Source organism: Vipera ursinii (genome assembly GCF_947247035.1).
Source record: "Vipera ursinii genome assembly, contig: SUPER_Z_unloc_2, whole genome shotgun sequence".
Lineage (NCBI taxonomy): Eukaryota > Metazoa > Chordata > Lepidosauria > Squamata > Viperidae > Vipera > Vipera ursinii.
The window spans coordinates 84,516-106,489 of NW_028148448.1; the positions used below are offsets into that span (position 1 = coordinate 84,516).

Sequence of the window (21,974 nt, forward strand, 5' to 3'; positions counted from 1 at the left end):
TTTTCTTTCTTTCTTTCTTTTTCTTTCTTTCTTCTTTCTTTCTTTTCTTCCTCCTCCTCCTCCTCCTCCTCCCTTCTAGCCCTGATGATGTTCCCTAGTTGGGTCATGAAACGTCTGCAAAGAAACCACCCAGCTCAGAGGGCACCAGGGACTGCCAAAGAAGTCAGCCAGGTCAGGATATGACAGAGCTGGACTGACCCAAGCCAGGCCTGGAAGCTAAGCAAGATCAACAGCGATAGATGCTTGGATGGGACACCACCAGGAAATCCAAGGGCCAAAGGCGAGACTGGGAGATAGAAGAAAAACATTCCCGAAGGACTCGCAAATTGGTCAAGAAGAGAGCCGGACTCGGTCCCTTAGGCGCCATCAAGTCAGTGTGGACTGGCTGGGGGATTCTGGGAGTTGAAGTCCATGAACCTTAAAGTTGCCAATTTTGGAGAGCCCTTTTTGACAGGGCGGGCAAATTCATACAATGTGGTAAGGCAAGAAGAGACAGCTTCCACCACTGCCGGACCCCCAGCTACTCACCCGATTTTAGTCTGATCTAGCCTGTAGTACAAACTCAGCTGCTTTGGAGTAGACTAAGCCCCTAGCCGCTGGGTTTATGGCCCCCAGAGGACGGTGCCTTGCTGGAACGGTCTTGGGTTCCTGTTGGGGATCAGACTCGGGGAACCCCCCCATCCCTGCTTCTCATGCAGAGGGTGCCCCCTCCCTTTGGATGGAGCTTTCAGCAGTGGCCCCTTTGATCTCTGAAGCATCTATGACGTCACAAGTACAAGAGCCCCATGACCTCATGGATCGAAGAATGGAGGGAGGCACGAGGCTGCCAGTCCGTACCCACCAGGCCTTCCTTTTTGGGACTGACTCTCTCTCTCTCTCTCTCTCCATCTCCATCCATCTGCCTTACTCCTCATCTACTTATCCATCATTTATATACTATGACTTGACTTCTTTATCTATGCATGTTAACTATCTCTTTATCTCTATCATCTCTATCCTTTTACTATTATCTATCCCTTATCTATCATTTGTCTGGTCTACCACTTGTCACTGCATATCTCTCTTTCGTTTATCTATTATCTATCATCTCTATCCTTTATCTATTATCCATCTCTTATCTATCCATCTTTCTCTCCCTCTATCATTTAACTATTATCTATCCCTTATCTATCATTCGTCTGGTCTACCACTTGTCATTGTATATCTCTCTTTCATTTATCTATTATCTATCATTTATCCTTTATCTATCTTTATTATCTATGTAAATAACTATCGTATTGATTTTATTTATTTATTTATTTATTCATTTTCATTCATTCATTCATGAGAAAAGCACATCTTCCTTCCCCTGTCCTGACCACTTCCTACAGGGGGAGGATCGAGAGCATCCTGTCGTACAGCATCACAGTCTGGTTTGGAAGCATCACCGCTTCAGACAGGAAGGCGGTGCAGAGAGTGGTGAGGAAGGCAGAAAAGATCATGGGCAGTTCCCTCCCTCCCTCCCATCCAGGATGTGGCACAGAAGCATTGCTTGAGCAGGGTCCGTAAGATTGTCTGGGACACCACACACCCTCTTCACAACCTGTTTTCCTTGTTCCCTTCTGGGAGGAGGGGGCTTCGTGGTACCCATAGCGGAACATCCAGATTCAACCATCGTTTTGTTCCATACAGCATTAATCTTGTGAACTCTCAGCCTTCCTCCTTCCGTTATGTATTTAAGATGGACAGTATTTAATATTTATTTGTTATGTACAGTATATGTAGGGGTGTGGGTCTATACATATGTTGTATGTAGTATGTTTTAGGTGTGTGTCATGCATGTGTTCCACTTTGAGAGCGGGCAACCAGATTTCATTTTTGATGTATGCCGTTGTCCCCACGGTAAAAAAAATGGCAATAAAGGTTACCTTACCTTACCTTAGCATTCATTTATTACCTCTCTTTGTGTTTGTCTTTCTCTCCTATCTTTCAGGTTTTTTTAAAAAAAATACGGCCCATACTTTCACTGTGTTCAAAAATTCAGTAAATACAACTCTTGGCTCCTGCCGGAGCTCCTCCCAAACCAAGGAACCCTAACCCTCTAGCCGTCAGACTTTGTGCTCTATTTACAGACGTTTTGGAGGTATCGGAATAGATGATCTCCCAAGAGATCATTTTTCTGCTAAATCCATTCTGCCCAAAGGGAATTTTTTTGTTTTTTGGCTAGAAACTTTCAAAATCAGGCCCGTAAGCCACGATCGTGTTGCTGTGGATGGGCGGGGGCATGGGCGTGCGTGTGGGGCAATCAAAATTTTAAAACTGGGGAGGGTAAGTATCTTTGGGGGGCATCTGTCATAACTCTGGACAGTTGCTAAGCGAACGGTCATTAAGTGAGGACTGCCTGCATTCGCCAGCCCTTACCTTAGGATGATTTTGAACTGGTTAAAGACCTCCTGGATTTGACGGATGCTGGCGATCTGCGGAAGAAAAGGAAGAAGCAGGGAGAGGCCCGTCTCGTCGTGAGCCCAGGATGATCCTTCATGTTGGCGCTAGGAGTTACCCACAAAATATCGCTCATAGTACAAAGCTGGCTTTTTTAAAAAAACAAATAAGTAAATCAGAGATTCCCAAAGCGAAAAGAAGCAAACTCTTTGCCTCGGGGTGTATCCAGTGGTTCTGTTCTCAGTCCCGTTCGTGGATTCAGCTGCCAGCCACTTAGATCTACTTTGAACTACTAAACGATCCCTGCCCTGGGTGGTTTTGAATCTACCAAAGGGTGCTGCCGATTTAAACACAGGAGTGCAGTCCCATAAATCCCACCCAGCCTCAGCAATTTTGAGAGGAGTGGGCTTCAGCTCCCAGAATTCCGCAGCCAGCCTAGCTATGGATTGTTCTGACAAGAAGGGCTGGGCTGGGGAATTCTGGGAGCTGAAGCCCACTCCTCTCAAAATTGCCAAGGGGATGCTTCAGCCCCTCCGTGGGGATAGATTTCCCACACCGGATACAGGCGACCCTCCACTTAACCACCATAACTCAGCCCAAAATTCCTGCTGCTAAACGAGACATTTGTTAAGTCAGCTTTGGCCCATTTTACGACCTTTCCTGCCACGGTTACTAAGCGGATCCCTGCAGTTGGTAAGTTAGTAATATAGTCGTTAAGCGAATCCGGCTTCCCCGTTGACTTTGCTTGTCAGAGGGTCACAAAAGGGGATCACGTGACCCCAGAGATCACCGAGACCGTCATAAATATGAACCAGTTGCCAAATGTCCGAATTTTGATCACGTGACCGGGGGGAGAGTGGGGGGGGGGAAATGCTGCAACAGTCGTAAGTGTGAAAAACAGACATGAATCAGTGTCGTTGTAATTTCAGTCACTAAATGAACTATTGTAAGTCGAAGATTTCCCAGATTGGTTATTTGAGGCTAGAATTCTAGTCCTGCCTGGGTGACTCAGAGCCAGCCACCTTCTCTCAGCCCTAGAAAGGAAGCAATGGCAAATCACCACTGGGAAACCTTGGGAATCAGATAGGCTTGAGCAGAAGGGGGGAAAAATAAGTATCCAAACCCTCTGGAGAACTTAAAAAACGTTCTTCGCAACCGCAAGTGAGCGACTCACGTCCAGCTCGTCAATGGTGCCCTCCAGAAACCGGCGGACTTGAGAGTTGATTTCCGCGATCTGAATTTCATTCATGGGCTCGTAGGTCACCGGCGGGTGGTTGAGCTAAAAGTGGAAGACGGAAGGGTGGATCAAATCAAGAAGGCCCGAGCAAATTCCTCTCTTCTCTCTCCTCAGTGCCAGCCTCTACTTAATTGCCTCAACCGAGGCTGCCAGGTGGAACAGGGAAGGGTCCCTGGAGGTCTTCTAGTCCAACCCCCTGCTCAAGCAGGAGACCCTGTACTTATCCGGTGGGTCCACTTTCTTCTTAAAGGCCTCTAGTTTGCCACTGAACCTTATCTAGTCCGGCCCAGGTGCAAACTGCCCCGCAGGGAAGATGGGCATGAAGCGCAAAGAACTCTTCCACACCTGAAGAATTCAACTGGCTACTTTACTGCTTAACGGTTACAGGTAATCCTCGTCTTACGACCACTGACTGAGCCCAAGATTTCTGTTGCTAAGCGAGGCATTTGTTAAGTGCCCCATTTTCAGACCTTTCTTGCCGCAGTTGTTAAGGGAAATCCCTACAGTTGTTAAGCTAGTAACACGGCTGTTAAATGAATCTGCCTTCCCCATTGACTTTGCTGCCCGGTAAGCTGTAAAGGGGGATTTTATATGACCCCGGGATGCTGCAACCGTCATAAATGTGAGTCAGTTGCCAAGTGTCTGAATTTTGATCAGGTGACCGTGGGGATGCTGCAACGGTCGTTAACTGTGAACAACGGTCATAAGTCCCCTTTTTTCAGGGCAGTTGTAACTTTAATGGTCACTAAGTGATCTGTTGCAGCCAAGGAAGGGCCAGCGGTAGGAATCTCCCCAGACTTGTCAGTTTGCAGCTGGGACAGGCTAGATAAGGTTCAGCGGCACTCAACGCAGGCCAGACTTGGCTCCTTTGTGCCTATGTAAGGATGCCAGACTAATTCCCCGCTTGGCTCCTCCCCCCCTCTTGACAGCTAATGGGGAGCTTGGCAGACTTCTCTGGCACGCAGAGGAGAAGGCCGATCCGCTGGGATCACGTCATCAGCCCATCCTAGGTGGTGGTGTCTTACCAAACTGTTGTGCATCGCCAACTCTTCCTTCAGGTAGAGGACCTCTTTTTCCAAGTTCTTCACCATCCGCTAAGCAGACAAGAATGGCATGGACTAAGCGGTAGGAAAGTCAAAGTCAAGGGCTGCCCAAAGATGTGATCAGACTCCCAGGAAATACAACTAGCATCCTTCGTCCTCTAACCAAGATAAGGGACTATGAGGATGCCCTGATCATCACTGCACTGATGACATTGTCTAGGTTGGTAATGAAAGGTCTGTAAGAGAACAACCAAGCTCAGAGAGCACCAAGGACCCCACAGTCCTCCCCTTCCCCCTCCCTGCAAATCCCCCTCCCTTCTAGCAGTGATGATGTTCCCTAGTTGGGTCATGAAATGTCTGCAAGGAAGCAACTAAGTTCAAAGACCATCAAGGACCCCACAGTCTCCTCCTCTCCTCTCCTCTCCTCTCCTCTCCTCTCCTCTCCTCTCCTCTCCTCTCCTCTCCTCTCCTCTCCACTTCCCCCACTCTGTTCTAGCCGTGAAGATGTTACTTAGTTTGGTAATGAAATATCTGCAAGAAACAAAATTCAGAGAGCACCAAGGACCACTCAGTCCTCCTCGTCTTCTACTCCACAAACCTTCTTCCCTTCTAGCGCTAATGATATTCGCAAAAAACCCACCAAGCTCAGAGAGGATCAAGAACCCGGGTTTTTTTGTCCTCGTCCTCCTCGTCCTCCTCTTCCTCCTCTTTGCAAACCTCACTCCCTTCTACCACTCATGATAATGCCCTTGTGTTGACATTCAGATTTCCATCTCTCTTTTTTTTCACCCAGTCACTCCTTTCAGATTGCAGAAACATCGCAAGAGGACATACCTCCGAGTCTATTTTTTCGTTGACAAACGGCACGGTAGTCACCCACTTCATTCTGGTGGCAAAACGAAGGGTAGACAACTGGAAAAAACATGAGCATCATCCTATTTGTCACAGTCCTGTTTATTTTTGGCTCCCAACAGTTTGTATTAGAGGTAATTGGCATACAAAAGTGTACTGGCGGATAGTCCTTGACTTACGACCACAAGTGAACACAAAATTTCTGTTGCTAAGCGAGAGAGTTGTCAATTGGTTTGCCCTGTTTTGCCACCTTTCTTGCCCCAATAATTCAGTGTATTATTGCAGTTGTTAAGTTTGTAACAGGGTTGTAAAGTGAATCCGGCTTCCCCATGGCTTGAGGTCAGACAGCCGCAAAAAGGGATCATGTGTTCCGGGACTCTGCAACCGTCATAAATACGAACCAGTTGCCAGGCATCCAAATTTTGATCACGTAACTGCAGGGATGCCGCAACAGTCGTAAGTGTGAAAAACAGACATAAATCCGTTTTTTCCCCACCGCTGTTATAACTTTGGTCAGTAAACAAACTGTGGTAAGTCAAGAACTACCTGCATTGTGTTTTCTCAGACTGTCCGATAACCAGGCTATTATTATCTGTGTTATTATTTCCTCAATTTGCAAAGTTTCTAGTTGAAATATTATTATTTTTTTTAAAAAAAATAAAAATAGGAAGTCACTGGAAAACACCATGCTCCTTGTACTGTGTGGGGTGGAAGACTTCATATTTTGCTCCATATCAAGTTTCAAGTTTTAAGTTTTATTTAATTTGTATACCGCCCTTCTCCTTGGTAGGGACTCATTTTGGTAGTATCCAAAATAGGTCTCCAAACATTCCAGCTAAGCGTTTCTGAGACGGTGGCTTACAAGCCTGGAATGGTAGCTTAAATCTCTGAAGATGCTCAGGCCCCAGCTAGGTCCATAAAATGCAAGGGGAGGGGAGGGGAGGCAATTGGGGAAGAAAGGAGGGGCACGGGAATGTGCATGGGGGGGAGGGAAACGGGGGGCGGGGAAGGAAGAGGAGGAGATGAGCTGACACGAACCAGAGGTGTCAAACCGGAATAAGCCAGCCGCCAAGGACGTTATGCCAGAACAAGGCGCCAGTCATGAAAGCCATTCCCAAAACATTGAAAGGAAATACTATCGGACACCGGTGAACTAACTGGTCAAGGCGGTGGGTGGGGGTGGAGCAGGGGAAAGGGGAAAAATGCAACCATTCTGAGGGAATACTCAGTCACCACTTGACTTTAGTAAGAAGAGCCTTGTCTTCCTTCCCTTAAACGCCTGAGACGGGGCAGAACATTTACCGTTTCCGCAATGTGAACGGACTCACTGCAGATGTTAGCCACAAGGACAGTGTTGCAGTTCCCACCTAGGAAAGAAAAAAAAGGAAAGAAAAAGGAAGGGCTCCTTAAGAGAGCGGATGAGTCACATCTCCTGCCTCCCTGCTCTGGTGGGGCTGATGGATGTGACTGGGAAAAGGTGGTCCTTCAGACAAGAGGGAGGGAGCCACCACGGAGAAGTCCCTTCTTCCGGGTCCCACCAGATGGACCTCCTTGAGGGACAAGGCCCATAGCATCTCCGGCCTCCTCGCTCTGTTGGGTCGGGTGGATGGGACCGGGAAATGGCGGCCCTTCAGACAACCTGCCCCTGCCCCATGCAGAGCTTTGAAGGTGACAACCGGCACCCCAGACTGGACCCAGAGGGAAACAGGCAGCGCCTGCAGGAGAAGTGATACAAAACCATGGAGGCCTCCGAATTTTGAACCGACTGGATCTCTGGACACTTTTCAAGGGCCGCCCCATGTGAAGCGCGTTGCAGCACAGGCAGTCCTCAACCTATGACCACAACTGAGGCCAAAATTTCCCTTGCGAGACAGCTTTTCAGCTTTGCCCCATTTTATGACCCTTTCTTGCCACAGTTGTTAAGTGAATCATTGCAGTTGTTAAGTCAGTCACACACAGTTGTAAAGTGAACCTGGCTTCCCCAATGGTTTTGCTGGTCAGAAAGTCGCCAAAGGGGAATCATGTGACACACCCCCTGGGACACTGCAGCCGTCATAAATACAAACCAGCTTCTATTCTATTTCTATTCAATATTCCATTCCATATTTTCTATTCTATTCTGTTCTGTTCTGTTCTGTTCTGTTCCATATTTTCTATTCTATTCTATTCTGTTCTGTTCTATTCTATTCCATATTTTCTATTCTGTTCTGTTCTGTTCTATTCCATATTTTCTACTCTACTCTACTCTACTCTACTCTATTCTATTGCTATTTCTTATTCTATTCTGTTCTGTTCTATTCTGTTCTATTCTGTTCTGTTCTATTCCATATTTTCTACTCTACTCTATTCTATTGCTGTTTCTTATTCTATTCTATTCTGTTCTATTCTGTTCTGTTCTGTTCCATATTTTCTACTCTACTCTATTCTATTGCTATTTCTTATTCTATTCTATTCTATTCTGTTCTGTTCTGTTATTTCTTATTCTGTTCTATTCCATTCCATATACTCTACTCTACTCTATTCTAATTCTATTCTATATTCTACCCTAACCCTAACCCTATCCTGTTGTTTCCCATATATTGACTGCCATCCTGGCATTGTTAAACAGACTGCTGCACCCAAGTATCAATTGCGCTTACATTAAACCAGGCTTCGTCTGACAATCTAGCTTTGTTATAACCCTGGAAGGGAGTCATCCAGGTTTCACAGGGGTCTGAATCTGGGTCTTCCCCACACAGGTCCCTACCTAAGGAATCCTTCAAGGTGTAAGTCAGCTTGCTCTGCCGAAAGGGGACGTGATCCCGGCTACAGTCCGACAAGGCGATGACCACCTGCTCCAGGAACGAGAGCGATTTGTTGATGTAAGTGGCTTCCTTCAGTCCAAAGCCTTCCGACTGTTTAAAAAGTAAATGTTGGTCAAAGGATCTGAAAGGGTACAAGTAGTCCTCGTCTTACAACACTTCATTTAGTGACCCTCAGAAGTTACAATGGCCCCTGAAAAAAGGGACTTATGACCGTTTTTCACTCTTACGAGGCTTGTAACGTGCCCATGGCCACCTGACCCCAATCTGGACTCTTGACAGGTGGCTCGTGTTTATGACGGTTGCAGCGTCCCGGGGCCACGCGGTCCCCTTTCGCGACCTTCTGACAAGTCAAGAAAGGTCGTAAAGCGGGGGCAAGACTCACTTCAGAACGGCCTCACTTAGCCAAAGAAATTTTGACCTCCGTTGTGATTGTAAGCCGAGAGCTGCCTGGATTGAGAATTTTATTATGATATATATAATAGTGCAAAAACAATATTTTTTTTAATACAGTTAGCCCCCAACTGGCAACTACGATTGAGCTCAAAATTTTTGTTAAGTTTTGCCCCACTTTACGACCTTCCTTGCCACGCTTTTTAAGTGAATCACTTCAATGGTTAAGTTAGCAACAGGTCGTTAAGTGAATCAGGCTTCCCCACTGTCAGGATGATCACGTGACTCTGGGACACTGCGACCGTCGTAAATATGAACCAGTCGCAAAGCTGGTTGAATTTTGATGATGTGACCACAGGGATGTTGCCAAGGTCGTTAAGTGTGAAAAACGGCCATCGGTCCTTTTTTCCAGGGCTGTTGTAAGTCTGAAAAGTGACTAAGCGAACGATTGTAACTTGAGGACTAGCCGTCAATATAATAGACAAGAGATTTGGGAAGGACTCAGTAGGTAGATAAAAGGCGAAATGTTGTCTAAATACCTGGCTGATTATGCAATAAACCAAAATGATAATAATTTATTGAATTTATATCTGCCCAACTCACAGTGACTCTGGCTACCTGAGGGTACAGGTAGTCCTCGACTTACGACAGTTCATTTAGTGACCATTGAAAGTTACAAGGCACTGAAAAAAGTGACTTGCGACCGTTTTTCGTACTTACGACCACTGCAGCATCCCCGTGGTCATGTGATCAAAATTCAGACGTTTGGCAACGGGCTCACACTTATGACGGTCGCAATGTCCCGGGGTTATGTGATCCCCTTTTGTGACCATTTGACAAGCAAAGTCAACAGGGGAAGCCGGATTCACTTAACGAACGTGACTAACTTAAAAACAGCAGTGATTCACTTAACAACTGAAAGGCAAAAGGTCACTTAACTAACCTCTTGGAAATTCTGGGATCGAGTTTGGTCGTAAGTCAAGGATCACCTGTAGTTCCCCATCTGAAAGCAGCTTCAAGAACTCAGAAAAGGTAACTTTTTATTTTCTTACTTTGCTCTTCGACAGCCTCTCGGAGCCCGCGAGATCAACCAGGTTAATCTTAGAGGTGACGTATCTGGCATCGGAAAGCATTCTGGAGTGACACTGAAGGAAGAGATCAGAAATTAGGGTTTAAAAAACGACGACGCTTTGAATCACAGATTGCGGAGGCTTTGGGAGCCAACCTGAAACGCTTAACTGTTCCGGAGTGCTGGCAATTTTTTAACAAAGCAGAATAACAGAGTTGGAGCTCTTGCTCAAGCGGGGGGGCCCTATACCAGGGGCAGGCAGCCTCGGCTCTTTTATGACTGGTGGACTTCAACTCCCAGAATTCCTCAGCCAGCCTGGCTCAGCTTGGAAACTCCTCCCTTTCCCCTCAGCATGGCTGGCTGAGGAATTCTGGGAGCTGAAGTCCAACAGTCATAAAAGAGCCAAGGTTGCCTACCGCTGGACTATATCATTTCAGACAAATGCTTGTCCAGTCTCTTCTTAAAAACCTCCAGTGTTGGATCGCTCCAGAACATCTAGTGGCAAGTGGTTCCAGGGGTTAATTGTCCTCACTGCTAAGAAGTTACTGCTTAATTCCAGGTTGCTTCTCTCCTTGATTAGTTTCCATCCGTCGTTTCTTCTCTTGCCTTCTGGTGCTTTGGAGAATAAGCTGACCCCGTAGTCATTGTGGCGTCCCCTCAAATACTGGACCACTGCTCGTCTCTCCTCTCTCTCTCTCTCTCTCTCTCTCTCTCTCTCACACACACACACACACACACACACACACACACAGTCCTTCTTTTCTCTAGACTAGCCAAATGCAATTCCTGTAACTGTTCTTCACATATTTTGTCTCCAGGCCTTTCATCATCTTAGTTGTTCTCGTCTGCATTCTTTCTAAAACCCAACATCTTTTTTTTTAATCATATGGTGGCCAAAACTGGGTGTTGTATTCCAGAGGTGGCCCTACTAAGGCTTTATAAAGCAGTACTAAGGCTTCACGTGATCTTGATTCTATCCCTCCGTTAATGCAGCCAAGGATCGCATTGGCTTTTTTGGCAGCTGCAGCATCTGGCTGGTTTGTATTTAAGTGATCCTCCCCTAGGACCCCGAGGTGCCTCTCACAATTAAGCCACGTTTCACAGGTACTGACCTCGATGTATATGGTGAAGATGCAGTGCGACCTGGAAGAATGTTTATTCAGAGCATGTTGACCCACAGATCTGTTAGTGTCACCCTAGTAGAGAAGGGAACAATGGAGGCGGAAATTGGGAGAAAATTCATTTATTCGGCACCGCTTCTGAAATGGAATTAAAAGGAATTGCTATCCAATGGCCCTGAGGTGCGTACAAATGCAATATCGGTAGACCTCGACTTATGACAGCTTAATGACCATTGGAAGTTACGACGGATCCTCACTCTTAACAACTGTTGCAATGTCCCCAGAGTCACCTGATCAGAATTCAGGCACTTGGCAACTGGTGTGTATTTACAAAGTTATTTGATCAACATCTGCAACTGTGTGTGTGTGTGTGTGTACTGACAAGCACAATCGGAGAAGCCAGATTAACGACCATGATTCATTTAACAACTGCAGGGATTTGCTTAATAACTCAGGCCTGACTCACTTAACAATGACTTCGCTTAGCAATGGAAAGTCTGACTGTGGCCGTAAGTCGAGGACTACCTGTACTGGCACAGCAGTGGCGGACTGGCTAGCAGACCGGATGCATTGCTGGTTTGTATAAATGCCACTGAGGGTGGAACTCCTTGTTGTGGAGCAGGACTTCCACAGATAAACAGACATTCTAGGGGAGTTTCCTAAAGAAATTATCAGAGCTATACAGCTACACAGAGGACATACCTGTATAGTCCTCAACTTACAACCCCAACCGAGCCCCAAATTTCCATTGCTAGGTGAGGCACAGTTGATAAGTGAATTCTGGCCCTTTTTACAGCCTTCCTTGCCACCGTTGTTAAGTGAAACACCGCAGTTAGCCACTCGAGTGTAAAGTGAATCTCGCTTCCCCCATTTGACTTGGCTTCTCAGACGGTCGCAAAAGGGGATCCCGTGACCCACGGGGACACTGCAACCGTCGTAAATGCGGGTCGTTTGCCCAGAGTCTGAATTTTGATCACGTGATGGCGGGGATGCCGCGACAGCTGAGTCACTTTTTTCACTGACATTGTAACCTTGAACGGTCCTTAAATGAACGGCTGTAAGTCAAGGTCGACCTGCATGGCCTCCTCTGCAAAGTTGCTACTACCCCTTGCAAACGGAAAAATCCCAGTGGTTGTTTTACTGTTGTAATGCTTAATGTTTTTAATTTTTTAAATGGTTTAGCTGCTTTGTATGCTTCTTTTTATGACTGGGCAGCGATCAAATGAAAAGAGTGCCGGTTTTCCCACCTCAAACAAGAAATTTAAGGCAATTTCTTCGTTGGGAGCAGGGTGGATGGAGAGGCCTTTGACGGAAACCCCATGGGGACTCTCCACGATGGATAGCGGGAGGTCGCTGTCCAAGCCAAGACGGAGCGAAGGGAGGAGGTCCAAGATGGTCTCATTGTGAATCTCCAGGTAAGAAACCCGGACGGTGATCAGCCGGTTGCTGTGCTCCTCCATGGACTGGAACACCTGCAGTGAAAAGCAGCCGATTGGAATTCTATCTATCCGCCTGTCTGTCTATCTCCATCCATCCATCCATCTCTATCATCTATTGAGCCTTGGTGGACTTCAGTGGGCTGATGCCTCCTTAAGTAACACCAGCTGCCTGCAATTAGTGCAGGTTCGAGTCCCACCAGGCTCAAGGTTGACTCAGCCTTCCATCCTTCCCAGGTAGGTAAAATGAGGACCCAGATTGTTGGGGGCAATTAAGCTGACTTTGTAATAATGCCGCTGGGGGGGGGGGGGCGAAAGCCCTAATAAGCAGGCATATACATAGAATTGAGGCTACTGCTAAGCACATTGATTTGTGCTTTAGATTGTAAGCCGCCCTGAGTCTTCAGAGAAGGGCGGGATATAAATGGGATTAAAATAAATAAAATAAATAAAATAAATAAAATAAATCCATCTCCATCCATCCATCCATCCATTCATTCATCCATCATCCATCCATCATCTCTAGCCATCCATTCATCCATCTCCATCCATCCATCTATCATCTATCCATCTCCATCTATCTCCATCCATCCATCTCATCCATCATCTATCCATCTCCATCCATCCATTCATCCATCCATCTCTATCCATCCATCCATCCATCCATCCATCCATTCATCCATCCATCCATCCATCATCTATCCATCTCCATCTATTCATTCATCCATCTCCATCCATCCATCCATCTCTATCCATCCATCTCCATCCATCCATCCATTCATTCATCCACATCCATCCATCCCTCTATCCATCCATCCATCCATCTATCCATCTCCATCCATCCATCCATCTCCATCCATCTCCATCCACCCATCATCCATCCATCCATCTCCATCCATCCATCCCTCTATCCATCCATCCATCCATCCATCCATCTCCCTCCCTCCCTCCCCTTTCTTCCCATCTATCTCCCTAAATCCTGCCTACCTACCCACCCACCCATCCATCCACAGTTCGTTAAGGGAATCCCTTCAGCTGTTAAGTTACTGACAAGGTTGTGAAGTGAATCTGGCTCCCCCCCCATCGACTTTGGTTGTCAGAAGGTCGCAAAAAGGGATTGTGTGAGCTCAGGACACGGCGACCGTCATAAACATGAGTCAGTTTCCCAGTGTCCAATTTTGACCACAAGACTATGGGGAATGCTCCAACAGTCGTAAATGTGAAAAACAGTCATGTCTCTTTTTTCAGGGCTGTGGTAACCTGGAGTGGTCACTAAATGAACTCTTTTAAGCTGGGGACTACCTGTATCCTGCCTTCGACAAATAAGACAGGGAACATCTGTGCCCCTCTTTCCTCCTCCGGCCTTCCCAGACTCAGGCTGGGCCCAGAGCATCCCCTGGTGTTCACCCACCTTTGCAGGGATGGAGAAGGCCTGCCCGCCGGCTGCAAAAGGATGCCCAGCCTCACAGGACACCCGGCGGAAAAGTTGGCCAGCTTCCTCGTCAAAATTCTGGGTCACATCACGGGAAGGGCCATCCTTCCCCGGCCACCATCCCCTGACCCACCGGAAGGTGGACTCGGGAGGTTTCTGTGGGTCCCCTCTCTTCAGGACCCCGAAGAAGGGCCTTCTCCCTGGCGGCCCCCTCCTGGTGGAACAGCAGCCGTGTGGAGATAGGACTGGCCTCCACCTCGACACTCTTTCACAAGACGCTGAAGAAGGGGTTCTGCCACGGGGCCTGGGGGCCCCACACACTGACACAGAGCCCACACCAAAGGCTGGCCTTGATGGTGGTTGCTGGGAGGGGGGGTGGGGGGTGGGCTCATTGCTTATTTATTGAATTTGCATTGTGGTTTCACCCTTGCAAGTCACCCATCCTCACTGACAGCAACTTAGGTGGACTTATGTTCACTTTCTTTCTTTTTCTTTTCTTTCTTTCTTTCTTTCTTTCTTTTTCTTTCTTTCTTTCTCTCTCTCTCTCTCCTTTTTCTTCTTTTTCTGCCGTATCTATCAGTCATCTATATCCATAACCTACGCTTATAATCCCCTCCCCTTTTCTTTTTCTTTTAATGGAAGTTTTTTATTCATTTTTTCCATACATACATTAGAAATTTTTCAACCCACGTTCCGAGTTTATGTATATTTAATACATAATTTAATTCCTAATCCTTTCTTCTTTCCTCTGCCTTTTTCTTCTTTTTCTCTTTCCTTTTCTTCCTTCCTTCCCTTTTATTCATTCATTCATTCGTACACACACACACACACACACACACAAATAAATACCATCAACCACCTGCTGGATAGCTCGAGGGATGATGCCCCTGTGCTTGAAGTTCCCGGTGGTTCCCGTCATGGTAAACGTCTTGCCAGCTCCAGTCTGCCCGTAGCACATGATGGTCCCTAGGGATGGTTCAGAGGAGAGGGAGAGAGAGAGAGAGAGAGAGAGATCAGACCCTTTGACAGGGAGATTTGCCTTGTGAATACAGATAGTCCTCGACTTATGACAGTAACGGAGTCTGTAATTTCCATCTTACGCAATGGCGGTGGTCAAGTAGAGGCACTCCCGTGACCGGCTTGGAATTTGCAGTATTTTTTCGCAGGGGTTGTTAAATAAAGAGGGTGGTTGTTAAGCAAATCCATTTGCTGGAAACTGGAAGTAAAATATCAGTTTCTGGGGGGGGGGGGGAAATGGTCGGAGGTAGTTTTGTGACCACAGCGCCCTGGCAGTGGCCCTAAATGCTATGACTATGAGAGGGACGGCCGCGGCGGCTTTGAATCTGAGGCATAGATACCTTTATGGAGATAGGCTGTAATTTCAAACACACACTAAGGAACCGATCGTAAATTGAGGACTACATATAATGTTTGGTCAAGGTGATATGGGTTGGGCGTCATGCCCAATTTACCTTCTGCAAGGACCTTGGACTGAAATCCCCATAGTTCCCAGGCCTGAAAGCCAGTGATTGCAGGAGAGAAGAGGCTGGCTTTCACCCCACATTGGCCAGCTTTTCCAGCAGTGGCAGGCTCCATTCAGAAGAACAGAGGTGGAAGGGACCTTGGAGGCCTTCTAGTCCAACCCCCTGCTCAACCATTCCAGACCAATGGTTGTTTAATCTCTTCTTGAGATCCTCCAGTGATGAAGCACCCACAACGTCTCGAGGCCGGTCGTTCCACTGGTTAATTGTTCTCACTGGTGGGAAATTTCTCCTTGGTTCCAGGTTGTGATGAGTCTGTTTGAATGCAAATTCACGGAATAACTGCCAAAAAAGTCAATGCAATCCTCAGCTGAATGACAGTTGCAGGAATTGGGCATGTCTAGTGAAAAGGACGACCAGGGGTGACGACCAGTCTTTCAGTATTTGAGCGGCTGCCTCAAAGAAGAGGGGGGCGGTCCACCTCGTCTCCAAAGCAGCAGAAGACAAGAAACCATGGATGGAAAATTAGCAAGGAGAGACCCAACCTAGAACTAAGGAGGAATTTCCTGACAGGGAGGACAATTAACCAGTGGAACAGCTTGCCACCAGAAGTTGTGGGTGCTCCATCACTGGAGGCTCTCAAAGGGATAGACTCTCCTGCTCGAGCTGAGGAGCTGGGGGTCCACGTCATGCTCTCTTGTATTGAATGATCTGGAGATGGGAGGGGTGGTCTTTGCCAGGAAGGCCCCCTTCCTTCTTCTGAATTGAGACGGTGCTACTCAACTGGAGTTGAGGGTGCTCCATCACTGGAGATCTTCAAGAAGATGCTGCACAGCCATTTGTCTGAAATAGTGAAGGATCTCCTGCTTGAACAGGGGGGTTGGACTAGATGTCCTCCGAGTTCCCTTCCAACTCTTGTCATTCTATGATTCTCTAAGGGTTTCCTTCCTTGATTGCGGGGGACGTGGGGGGGTGATTGGACTAGTACCAGATGACCTCCGAGGTCCCTTGTGACTCTGTCCGCAGCAATCACTAATGGTTTACCGTTGTAGCCGTTCAGGGCCTGCGAGACGAGCTCTTTGGCGACCGCGTCGTAAACCACGTCCTGGGGAGCGTTGTGGAAAACGCCGTCCAGCTTGAAAGACCAGTCCGTCTGCTTGTTGTTGACGATGCCTTTCGAACGATCCCGCTCAACGTGAACGTCGATGGTCTGGAAAGGGAAACCATGCCAATCCCGCCTTAAGGCTCATCAATTTCACCGACAAAAGAGGGAGTGACGCGGCCCTTTCTCGTTTTTAACGCTTTTGTTTACCTTATTGTCGGCCCCAAATTTGAGGACATCCTGAGGGAAGTTGGCTGTGGGCTTGACCCGGGCGAATGCCTTCACTTTCTTCGAATTGATGCACATTGCCATGAATTCTGGGGAGAAGGGATAAAGAGTGGATGCCCTCCAGAACTGCATATCAGAGGGTTTATTCATTTGCAGGCAGTCCTCGACTTACAGCAGTTCATTTAGACACCGTTCAGTTACAACGGCCCTGAAACAAGTGACTTAGGACCATGTGTCACACTTAACAACCGTTGCAGGACCTCCATGGTCATGTGATCAAAATTCAGACGCCTGGCCACTGACTCGTGTTTATGACGGTCACAGTGTCCCGGTGTCACACGATCCCCTTTGGCGACCGTCTGACAAGCAAAGTCATCTTCGTTACTAACTGAATAACTGCAAAGATTCACTTTCTTGTGGCAAGAAAGGGCATAACGTGGGATGAAATTCACTTAACAGATGTTTCACTTACCAACAAAAAATTTGGGCTCCATTGCAGTTGTAACTCGAGGACTACCTGTAAGGACTGAATTCCTCTAACTGGACAACATCAGAGGGTTTATTTCTTTATAAAATTTATATGCCACCTATCTTACCTCAAGATGCAATCATATTGCTTTGAAAAATGCACTCAGGCAGTCCTCAACTTATGTCCGCAATTGAACCCAAACTTCCATTGCTAAGCAAGGCAGTCATAAAGTGAGGTTTGTCCCATTTCAGGATCTTTCTTGCCAGTTGTTAAGTGAATTGCTGCACCGATTCACTTAACAACTGTGGCCAGAAAGGTTGTAAAAATGGAGCAAAATTCACTTAACAAATATCTCTATTAACAACAGAAATTTTGGGCTAAATTGTGGATGTAAGTTGAGGATTCTGTGTACTAATTTCAGAGATAAACATTTTTATTTATTCAGTAATATAATTTATAGTCTACTCAGTTCCCAATCGGTGCCCTGTAACTCCTTCCTTGGCCTTGTAATGTGGAATTTTATCTAGCCTTGCCTCTCTTTTAACTTTTATATTCAGCTTTTATGTTTTTAACATTTTAACTGTATACTGTCCAGAGTTCTGTGAGGGCAGTTTTTAAATGTGACAGTTATGGATAGATAATATATAACGTCAGATGGATATGAATGATGCAATTAGAAAGATGTGATAGATGACAGATAAAGAATATAATTAATACACAGCTAGAAACAGATAATGAAAGATGTGATAGATGATAGATCAATGACAAAATATAGATAATTAATAGAGATAGGTAGAAGATAATGACAGATGCAAAAGGTAAATGCGATAGATGCAATAAATAGATGACAGAGTAAAAAGACAGAATGATAGATATGAAAGACAGACTTGGATAACATATAACAGATAGATGTGAAAGGCAGATGCAATAGATGGAGGTGATAGATAAGATAGATGCGATATAAATAAATATAGGCAGATGATAGATGAATATGACAATATAGATAACTAATAAAGACGATGATTGGTAGGCAAGTAGGTAGATAGGCAGAGATAAATAGATGAGATTAAAATAAACATATACAATGGATGGATGGATGGATGGATGGGATAATAGGCATGAATGATAGAGGGATAGATAATAGAAGTAAAATCGATGGATGGATGAATAGATAGATTAGATCTATCTGTAAGCAACCTAGAACTAAGGAGAAATTTCCTGATAGTGAGAACAATCAACCAGTGAATGCTCCAACAATGGAAGTTTTTAAGACGAGACCGGATAACTATTTGTCTGAAATGGTAGGATTTTCTGCCTGAGCAGCAGATTGGACTAGAAGACCTCCAAGGTCCCTTCCAACTCATCATCATCATCATCATCATAAAACTTTCATTCATAAAACATGAAACTCAGTCAACTGAACACTCAAATTGACTGGTGCTGATGGTTGACACGGGTTGCTGCCAGCATCCTAGGAATCAACCAGGTATCTCCTTAAAATGTAAGATGTTCCGAGTAGCACAGTTTTTTGTAGCTTTGCTGGAGTTATTGCAGGAAGCTGCAATTTCTTGATGTATTTTGTAAAGTTTTTGGACATAGTTCCCAGTGCCCCGATGACAATGGGCATCACTGTTACACGTTTCATCCATAATTGCACAGTTTTGATGGCCAGATCGCGGTATTTTGTAATTTTTCCCAGTTCTTTTTCTTCGACTCTGGCATCTCCTGGTACAGCGATATCAATCAACTGTACGCTTCGGTTCTCTACGACTGCGATATCTGGTATGTTGTGTTCAAAATGGCGATCTGTCTGTATTCGGAAGTCCCACAAGATCTTCACCTTCTCATTCTCGACAACTTTTTCCACCTATGTTCCCACAACTTTTTGGACACAGGCAAGTCGTATTTTTTACACAATGCCCAGTGGATTAGTTTATTTTTTTTATTTTTTTTAAATTCCATTTATATCCCGCCCTTCTCCGAAGACTCAGGGCGGCTTACAAGCTTAGCAGTAGCCTTCATTCTATGTATATGCCTGCTTATTAGGGCTTTCATACACCCCCCAAGCGGCATTATTACAAAGTCAGCTTAATTGCCCCCAACAATCTGGGTCCTCATTTTACCTACCTGGGAAGGATGGAAGGCTGAGTCAACCTTGAGCCTGGTGGGACGCGAACCTGCACTAATTGCAGGCAGCTGGTGTTACTTAAGGAGGCATTAGCCCACTGCTCCACCAGCAACTTAGCAACTCAGTCACGTCTAGCTTTGTAATCAGTTTGAGCAATTTTGCTACACTCACATATTAAATGTGAAACAGTTTCAGCTTTGTTGTTGCAAAGTCGGCAATTTGGACTGTCAGTAGATTTTTGTATCTTCGCTTCCATGGCATTAGTTTGTAGTGCTTGTTCTTGAGCAGCCAGTATTAAGCCTTCTGTTTCTTTCTTGATGGTTCCCATCTTAACCCATGCCCATGTCAAGTTGTTATCACATTTTCCTTCAATGTTTTTCAAATGTTGTCCATGCAAAGCTTTTGTTTTCCATCTATTTAATCTGTCACCCAGCCGTTTTTCCTTATATTTTGCCTTTGTTTCTGTTATTTTGATACTGCTCTCTGTTTTCACAGCCTGCAGCAATTTTTCTGTACTTTGATTCACAGAGTCATTCAAACTTCGTTTTTCTTCTTCTACAGTTTGGTGGATCTGCAGTAGCCCTCTGCCCCCTATTCTTCTTGGCAGGTACAATCTGTCGATGTCACTTCATGGATGTAGAGCGTGGTGCATGTTCAAAGGTTTACGCGTTTTCCGGTCTAGGTGTTCCAATTCGGCCAATGCCCAGTTAATAATTCCAGCTGGGTAGCGTATCACTGGGACTGTCCATGTATTAATGGCTTTAATTATATTTCCACCTTTCAGCTTTGATTTTAGCATTTTGCGGACTCTTCTGATGTATTCCTTTTGTGTTGACTCTTTGAATTTTCCATTCAAGATGTTATCTGCTTCCAATATGCCTAGGTATTTGTAACCGTCAACCTTTGCTAGTGCTTTCATAATACTTCCGTTTCCCAGGTCTACTCCTTCTATTTTTCCACTTTTCCTCGTTGCATGGATAATATAGCACATTTTCCAAGTCCAAAGTCCATTCTGATGTCGCCGCTAAACAGTTGAACTGCGTTGAGTATTGATTCAAGTTCAGTGTGGCTTTTTGCATACAGTTTTAAGTCATCCATGTATAGTAGATGGTTTATCTTGCCATGCTGGCTTGAGATGTGGTATCCCAGTTTGGTGTTTCATAATATTATTGTCAATGGAATTAATGCGATGTTGAACAGTAGTGGTGAAAGTGAGTCCCCTTGGAAGATTCCTCGTCTGATGTTGGTTTCACCAATGTTCCCCCCATTTGCTGTTAGAACTGTTTTCCATTTTTGCATATTTGCTTTCAAAAATGTACAGATGTTTTTGCTGATTCCAAAGTTTTCCAGACATGCATTAATCCAGTTGTGGGGTAATGAGTCAAATGCTTTCTTGTAATCAATCCACGCCTTATTTAAATTTGTTTTTCGTCATTTTGCATTTTTAAGTACCATTTTGTCAATGAGCAGTTGATCTTTTGTTCCCCCTGATTTTTTATAATTTCCTTTTTGTTCTGCTGGATATAAATTGTTTTCCATCAGATGATTGAACACTGAGTTTGCCAGTATTCTTGTAAAAAGTTTGAATGTTGTTGGCAGACAAATAATTGGGCAGTAGTTGCTTGGTTCTGTGCTCTTTTCAGGGTCTTTCATTATCAAGTATGTTCGACCAGCCGTTAACCATTCTTCACTTGTGGCATTTTGAAGCCTTTCATCAAACTGAGTGGCCATGCGGTGATGGAGGCTGGTGAGGTGTTTCAACCAGTATCCATGCAGCTCGTCCAGGCCAGGTGCACTCCAGTTCTTGACCTTCTTTACTTGTTTTGCAACCATATCAGTGGTTATTACAATATTCTCCATTTTGTTTTGTGTTGCTTGTTTTTGGATATCTTTGATCCAGGAGGCAGTTTTATTGTGTTCCACTGGGTTTTCCCACAGTTCTTTCCAAAAGTTTAAGGTTTTTTCTTTACATGGTAGAACAGTAGTTTGGACTTTATTTTCATCAAGTGACCGATAGAAGAGGTGCTGGTTTCTTCTGAACTGGACGTTTTCACGATATTGTTTTATTCGTCCTTCATATCTTTCAATTTTCTTTGCTGTTGCTATTACACGCTGTTTTAGGTTTTCCATGATTTCTGTTATTGTTGTTTCCTCCAGGTTATATTTTTTGTATAAACTATTTTTCAGTTTTTTGTTCTTTAGTTTTCCTTCTTTCAAGTATTTCAATTTGCTGACATCTCCTCGTAGTTTTTTTGTTTTATTTTCAAGTCGAATTTTCCACTTTGGTGTTCCAGTGGGTTTCTTTTTTGGCATTTTATAACCCAATTCTGCAGTTATAACGTCAGCTGTACTGTACATTAGTGGGTTTGTTTCATACAGTGTGCTGGATGGGATGGAAGTTAAAATGTCGTTCACAGCATTTAGTAAATCTTTCACTCGTTTGCTATGCACTTCACGGATGGCAGGCAGGCCTTTTCTTTCTGTGTTTTCTTTGATGTGGTTTTCCATCTTTTCTTTCAGCATTTTTGCTAGATTACTTAGCTCTACACTTTCGAGTTGTTGCACAGGGGAATCTTCATCGTGTGTGGTGGCTTCTTCCGCTGGTTGGTCAGTTTGTTGGTCAGTTTGTTCAGGTATTGGAACAATTTCTTCAGCCTGTTCTTCATCATAGCTTGTTGTTTTCTTTTTAGCCAATGTTCCTAGATGTTGAATTTCCACATCTGTAAAAACTTTATTACGGATGATGAAATGTCCTTGATCC

General features: G+C 45.2%; 1 protein-coding gene across 2 annotated transcripts in view; it reads right to left on the reverse strand.

The window, feature by feature from the left end:
- Positions 1–21,974, reverse strand: part of KIF9 (kinesin family member 9) — a 29,899-nt gene that overhangs the window by 6,664 nt on the left and 1,261 nt on the right. Inside the window, exons 1-13 of one of the 2 annotated variants that reach the window (XM_083380060.1) lie at positions 17,089–17,306; positions 16,599–16,705; positions 16,331–16,496; positions 14,665–14,771; positions 12,185–12,409; positions 10,929–11,012; positions 9,800–9,892; positions 8,300–8,447; positions 6,856–6,920; positions 5,536–5,613; positions 4,684–4,752; positions 3,596–3,700; positions 2,401–2,456 (exon numbers count right to left, since the gene is read on the reverse strand). In XM_083380060.1, the coding sequence (XP_083236186.1) occupies positions 2,401–2,456; positions 3,596–3,700; positions 4,684–4,752; positions 5,536–5,613; positions 6,856–6,920; positions 8,300–8,447; positions 9,800–9,892; positions 10,929–11,012; positions 12,185–12,409; positions 14,665–14,771; positions 16,331–16,496; positions 16,599–16,705; positions 17,089–17,110 (1,325 nt within the window). In that variant the 5' untranslated portion in view covers positions 17,111–17,306. Of the gene's footprint in view, positions 1–2,400; positions 2,457–3,595; positions 3,701–4,683; positions 4,753–5,535; positions 5,614–6,855; positions 6,921–8,299; positions 8,448–9,799; positions 9,893–10,928; positions 11,013–12,184; positions 12,410–14,664; positions 14,772–16,330; positions 16,497–16,598; positions 16,706–17,088; positions 17,307–21,974 lie in introns of those variants that run through there. The other variant, XM_083380059.1, reaches the window with a different exon arrangement.